At 39.9% G+C, this 7,169-nt stretch overlaps 1 protein-coding gene across 1 annotated transcript; it reads right to left on the bottom strand.

Moving 5' to 3' along the window:
- Window positions 1-3,112: 3,112 nt before the first annotated feature.
- LOC104921307 (neuromedin-U receptor 1) lies at window positions 3,113-5,924 on the bottom strand. Its single transcript, XM_027285754.1, has 3 exons — window positions 5,232-5,924; window positions 3,788-4,021; window positions 3,113-3,560 (listed from the first exon to the last, which is right to left on the bottom strand). The coding sequence occupies exons 1-3, from the start codon at window positions 5,905-5,907 to the stop codon at window positions 3,250-3,252; spliced, it is 1,221 nt and encodes a 406-aa protein (XP_027141555.1). The 5' UTR covers window positions 5,908-5,924; the 3' UTR covers window positions 3,113-3,249.
- Window positions 5,925-7,169: the final 1,245 nt, after the last annotated feature.

The following is a 7,169-nucleotide window of genomic DNA, read 5'->3' as shown; positions in this document are numbered from 1 at the left end:
CCATGGCATCACCTACAGTTTTCTGAAGAGCTGTTTTGAAGCTGCCACCATCTTGGCTGTCCTGCCTCTGCTGCCTCCCGGCATGCCAACCATGTTGTATATTATGTATAAGTTTAAGCCTTAATATAATTTGAATGGGTGAGAAAAAAAAATCAGACTCAGTACAGTTATAATGAACGCTGAAATTAGCTATAGAGACCAAAACTGTGAAGTTGTGCATTTTAATATGGGGGCTTATGGAGACCGACTCATTCTGCAGCCAGCCTTAAGTGATCGTTTGAGGAACTGCTTCATGTTCTCCAGCTTGCTGGTTTTCTGTTTGGAGCTGGGCGGGTAGTTCAGAGCGTTGTGCTGAAAATGGTTGTGAGTGGTGATCACTCCACTGCTGGATTTTTTGGGTGTGCAACACTTCTTCCATAGGTTATCTGTGCTGCTGGTATTATTTTCTGGTGCTGGTGTACACGGCCGCTAATAGAGTCACAAACATAATGCTAAGCAGAGATCAGAGATCAGAGCTCAGCCTCACGTCCTCTGTCTCTGTTTTCACAACTGCTGTTCTTAATAATATGACCTTTAAGATTACAGGTAAGATCATCACTGTCAGTACCCATCTTCAAAATACACTTCTACTCATCTCATTATGAAACACCTCACATCATCCTCTCAGGCAGTGAATCATATCTCCTCCTCCATATCCTTCTTGTCCCTGATATGCTTTCGTGGTTTTAGATTACTTCCCATTCTCGCACTTGTCTTAAATTAACATTTTGGTATCTTAAGAATACTGTAAGAGTGCTGTAGTCCTTAGGTTTCAATCTCCTATCATCAGCTGCTTTAATAAAGGTTGTCTATAAGGTTACAGCTGCATTGACTGTGTCAAGTAAGATTCTAGAATAAACAATATACTTACATCATGCTGTGAGTCAGGATGATAAACATAAATGACTTTATATGAGTTGAAAACTTTGTAATTCATCCCTGCTACAGCTCCCAGTGAACATCACATCCTGGGATTTCCAGGTCATTTCTATAAGTCAAAATTAAACATGTAGAAAATGTTGTGAATAAAATGATACTGCCTGCTTCATGTTATGTCAAAGTGCCATGGGCGCCAATAATCGCTCCGCTCTTGAATGAATACCATTACTTGGGTGATACTGCCATGCAGCCTTTTGAACAAGACTATTTGCGGAGTAGCTTGTGGGTAAACAGCGTGCTGTTATGTTGATAGAAGTTGTACATTGATTGATGTTTCTTAGTGTTGGTGTGGCGCACTGACAAATACTGCCATTACAAAGTGACTTGTCAGTATTCATCAGTTATCTTCTGTCCACCTACTGCTTCATGTCATTCATTATTTCATTTTTTTTCCACATTACTGACCCACTGACATCATCTTTCCCTATAGCCTCTACCCCCGTAATCATCATCTCCATTCCCTATTTGTCCAAATGTGTTTTCCCCCGCTCTGTGTGTCACCCAAAGTTGAGATGAGACAGTCTAGTGGAAAGGTTCTTGTGGCTCTTGGCAGACCTCATTACTCATAAATAACTTGAATTGTTTGGGCAGCACTTTAACCATGATGTTTACACAGAAGACATTTCTATCCTGGAGCCAGTTGCTCCAGTGCAATGACTTATTACACTCATTTATTTATAAATCAAACCGATAATAAAGACAAAAGCTCTGCTGGCACATCTTCATATATATCCTACTTCAAGTGTACATGCTGAAAAAAAAAATACATGCTTCATAATACATTTTATAACTGTTAAATGCTATTCATACATGAAACAACAATGACACTTACACCAGGAAAGCAATATACTATGTATAATTACAGATTTGTCACATTGTATAGTTTTAACATTGTAAGTTATCAAAGAAATATGTGTAGGAATGGGGCAGTTAGTATATGAAATAATAATGCCCCAAGTATTCTCAGATATAATTTTAATACTTGTAAGGCACATCACCTTTGTCAATGGCTATAAGTACCATAAATTAACCACCTTGTATTTAGTCCTCTGCTTCACTCAACTGGCTTTCGTGTTCACTTCTGATTATATCCTCGCTTTTAAACAGAAGCCATTGTGCATTCATTCTTGTTCATGTTGGCAGTAGGAGCTGTACAACAGTAAATAGGCAAACTTGTAAATGTTATGTTTCACAATACAAAGAGCACGTACCGTATGTACAATAAATAAATTCACCAAATACACAAATATACAAATGATTTTCTTGTGAGAGAGGTGATGGGCGACATTTCATGAATAAAGATGCTGTTGCATTATTTATATGATAATTTCATTGTTCATCTGGACATTTGCTCTATGTTGCTCGGTATGTTGTTTTCTTGGTTCTCTCTTTAAATGGGATTTGAGTTTCTGTGGATATTTCTGCTTGCTTCCAGATATTTTAGGAAAGTGTGCAGCATGTAGGAATGCTTTTTAAGTGCATCTCCTAAACACCCAGTGTCTAAGACCTAGGACAGAAGATTTAGAATTTGGCAGAGACTGAATATAATATGTATAATGTCTGTTACCTATTTATCTACAGATGCTGCAAGTCCTCTGCCGTAGAGTAAGAATGTACAAACTAGTGGCTCTAAATAGGGCCTCTCATGTTTTTTGGATGTTTAATGGCCACAGTTCAGCTTTTCCTTCCCGTGAGGGATGAGAGGGTGAAGATGGGGTAGCAATCAGCAACACCACTAGATCCTACACAATGGTGCTTACACCACAGAAGCAATTGGTCCATTTGGGTTAACATCTGGCCATCTTTGCATGGCATGCTTGATAACTTAGAGGGTATTATCTTTCTATTTAGGCTAAGACCTTCCTTTCATAGGCTTCTGGAGATCTATGAGTGAGAAATCAAAGAAAAACCAATATAAAAGTCTTAGTAAGGTGTTGGCCCAGAACAGCTTCACTGCTCCTTTGAATAGATACGTAAAATCTGAATTGAAGAGGTCATTCTTCCAAAAGTTATTCCTTCATTTGATGGGTTGATGGTGATAGTAGTCAACCCAAAAGCTTCCATAGATGTTTAGTGATAAGATCTGGCAACTGTGTAGACCATAGAATATGATTCACACGATTTTTAGGCTCATCAGATCATCCATTGACCCCTCCTTCCTAGTATTGGTTGCATTTCTCCACTAATTATTCAATGTTTCCTCTGATTTGTCATACCTCTCTGAGTATAATGTTCTTGGACTTCCTTTCACCCAGACTGGCTCTGAGGAACTTAAGTCCATTTCTTACTACTGGGTGTTTTCTCAGACACTGTGCTGCGTTGTGACATCTGTAAGCTGGAGCGTGTTGACCAGCTGTTAGAATAACAGGTGACATGACTGAACATTTCTCTGAACCTAGTGGACATGAGGTTGTAGAGGATGGGGTTGACGGTAGAGCTCAGGTAGAAGCAGACTCCAGAGATAATGTGGACCTGCTCATAGATCATGCGGTGCATCTCGGATGAGGGGTCAATGTAGCTCCACATCAAGCGGTCCACGTGGAAAGGAGCCCAGCAAAGGCCGAACACAACCACCAGCACACCTGGACAGGCCAGATGGATAGTTTATTAAAAGGAGAGATAGACTGACAACAGGCAAACTGAAGCACACACACATATGGTATACACCCAGGCGTTAATCCAATCACCAGCATTTGACAGATGAGACAAAAGCAGAGAGATTAAAAATAGAAAAACAGAAGAAATAGTGTGAAAAGTAACATATGGGAACAATGGGTGAAAAAAATCTGTTAGAAAGCGTGACACCTACACAGCATTTTGGTGACTTGCAGGTTGCGTTTGCTCAGCTTCTGTTTGTGGGACTTGGACAGACTTTCTGGTCCAAAACTACACCTGGTGTCCACCATGCTCACCAACCTCTCTCTGTGTAGCCGCAAGCCAATGAGCAGGTAGAGAATGCTAATTATCAGCATGGGCAGCAGGAAGAAAACCAATGTGGAAATCAGGATGATCAGGGTGTACATCCAGGTGGGTTTGACCACATCTAAGGACGGAGACAAAGGGTAAAGTGTAATGTGGGTATTATAGCTTTATATTCCATAGCAAAACCTTCTAACACTAACAGATGTGATCGCCAATATCATCGCTAACATTTCGCACAGACATTGTTTGTCCCCAGAGGTTAATCCTACTGACTTTGGTGACTGACATTAACAGGCTGAACTACTGGATGGATTGTCATGACATTTGGTACTGATATCCATGGTGCCAACAGGATGGATACTAATGACCAACAGGTTAAAACATTCATGTATGCAGTACTTACCCATCTATTTGAATGTTTTAACAAAGAATTTGTTGCATTTATGGTTCCCAAACAATGTACAGTAAAAACTTTATGTCCTGACTTCTCTGACACCACCATCGGGTAGAATCTGTGGTTTTCAGTTAAATGTCTCAACAACTATTACATGAAGTGATAAAACATTTTGTACAGATATTTATGTCCCTGTCAAGATTAATTGCAATAACTTTACGGAGTACCTGCATTTTTTGATCCAATGTCATCATCAGGTCAAATTTTGAGTTTGTCCAATACTTTTACTGTTCTACTGTACTTTGTGTTAAGTGCAGCTGGCAACTGTTGGCATGCTAACATGCTAAACTAAGATGGAAGACTAAGGCCTAATATACTTCCATATGTACACTTGGTTAGTACTTTGAGTACATAAGTGTGGTTGCACTGTCAATTATGGCAAAATGCAGTGTACTGTGAGTACCCGGATGGGACACCCTCACACTCCATTATGGCCATTATGGCATTATGAAAATGGTGGCCGAGGAAGCTGCTGGAGCTGAAGCGGTTGCAGCAAATACTGTAAAATACAAATGGAAGTTGTATATATGTTTTATATTTGTATTTTGACAGTCAAATATTGACACTAATGCTCCGCCTGGCAAAGAAGAAGAAGTAAAATGTTGCAATTGTCATTTCAAGTGCACAATGGCCATACTTGAATTTGCGCACTATTCTAGGAAGTATATACTGTACATAGGGGTGCACTATATAGAAGTGTACTAATGGAAGCATCCATTAGAGACACAGCAATAATAATCATTATATCTGCTTAACATCACAATGTTAGCATTGTCATTGCGGCATTATAACATGCTGACGTAGACTTTGGCTTCACAGAAATGCTAGCATGGCTGAAGACTTTTAGAGATAACACAAAGTATGGTGTGATACATACCGCAAATAGCAGATTGGGGAAACCGTCGTCCAAACCTCGATAGCACTGCAATACCATGAAGACTGGTGTTTGGCACAGCACACAGCATGGACAGTACCCACAGCATGAGGATGACTCTCTTGACGTGAGCACGTGTGGTCATGTGTTTGACTTTGAGGGGGTGCACCACGGCCACGTAGCGCTCCACACTGAGCGCTGTGACGTTGAGGATGGAGGCGAAGCAGACGGTCTCAAACAGGAAGGTTTTGAAGTAGCAGCCTCCCTCCCCGAGCAGGAAGGGATAGTTCTGCCACAAGTCATAGATCTCTAATGGCATGCCCAAAAGTAGCACCAGCAGGTCAGAGACCGCCAAGCTCAGCAGATAGTAGTTGGTGGGTGTCTGCATCACCCTGTAGCGTAATATGACTGCACAGGTCAGGGAATTGCCCAGTACGCCCATCAAGAAGATAATGAGGTAGGTGACACAGACAGGAAGGAACACTGGTGACCTCTGAGGACCCAGGTACTTGGCCAGGTAGTCTTCCACTCTCAAGCACATGTCATCCAGATCTTCTGCAGTAGCGTTGGCCAACACCCAAGAGATATTCATCCCACATGCCGCAGCAACCTCAGGGCAGCCTACGTCACTGAAAACTGTAGCATTAAGAGCTGCAAGAGAGCAGTTCAGTCCTGGCATGTTGCTGAGTGCCAAGTAACTTGGTTGCTAAACATAAAGGGTAGAGTAAAGAGGAGAAAAATGAAATTTAAGGGCTAACTCCACCGAGTTTTACATATAAAAATTCATAAATTCAAAAAATAGAAAAACTCAGTCTCAGAAAAACCTTGTAAAATATCTTCTGTGGCTGTAGAATTTTCCAAATTTTTGAAAAACAAAAAAACAAAAAAAAAACAACAAATAATTAAGACTTTATTTTAAGACCTGAGACTTAAAGGTTCAGCGTATAGGATTTCATGGAATCTAACATGTAGCTACTTACTGCATTCCCCTCATTTCACCCTCTTAAATCATACACACTGGAAATTTAAAATTATCAACAGAAAGCCTGAGTTAAAAACTGTGTGTGTGAGATGTGGGATTTTCTCAGTAAGGGTCTAACAAAAGATGCTGGTCAATTGCATCACTGGAATTGTAGGATCCAGCTGTTTTGGAAGTTGAACCACATTAGAGGCTAAAAAGTCAGGATATCTCTCCCCCTGCTCCTTCACATTTGAACCTTATCTTCATGTTGGAACACGCTAAATTACTTGAATACCCCTTGAAGCTATGATGGTAGAGACATTATATTGTTACCTTGTTGTCCACCAAAACAAATTGCTTGTTTGTCTTGTGAAAGGTACATTAGGACAATCAAATAAAGACAGACACAGTAATATGGCAATAGGATTTTATATTTCCTGCTTTTACATTTTTTCTAAAAATCATCTAGTTTGTTGCTCCTAACGTGTTAATTGCAACATCAGGGTCAGAAAATAAAGTGAAAATGTTGCCAGCATATCTGCAGCTATGAGAAAATCTCCCAAAGGCACAATATACCTTTACACAACGATAACTTTTGTGATATTCTAATTTCAGCTTCACATAGTCAAATCACGTTTATTTATATAGCAACAAATGAAGAGTAACAAGGAAGTGATCCCACACATCCAAGTGTGGTTACTAAGCAGCTAAAAATGTATTTCTAAGCACCATGGCAACCATAATTAAGATGTTTGACATTACATCTATAGCCATGTAATTGTGCTGGAATAAAAACGCTTTCTCTAATTTTCTTAAATATGTTTGACATGCTCTCTTGTCCTCCACACAAATAAATGCTGCCACACAGTGATTAGGAATCTATGTTCAGCAGAATATTTACTCCAGAGAGGCTTTTGTTTGGATTCCCACACTGGATTTGATTTGTTTATGTATTTAATATGCAACAAAGTTATTAAGAT

Source organism: Larimichthys crocea, chromosome XII (assembly GCF_000972845.2).
Source record: "Larimichthys crocea isolate SSNF chromosome XII, L_crocea_2.0, whole genome shotgun sequence".
NCBI lineage: Eukaryota > Metazoa > Chordata > Actinopteri > Sciaenidae > Larimichthys > Larimichthys crocea.
Note: the sequence above shows the minus strand (reverse complement) of the source record. Positions and strands in the feature narration are given on the sequence as shown.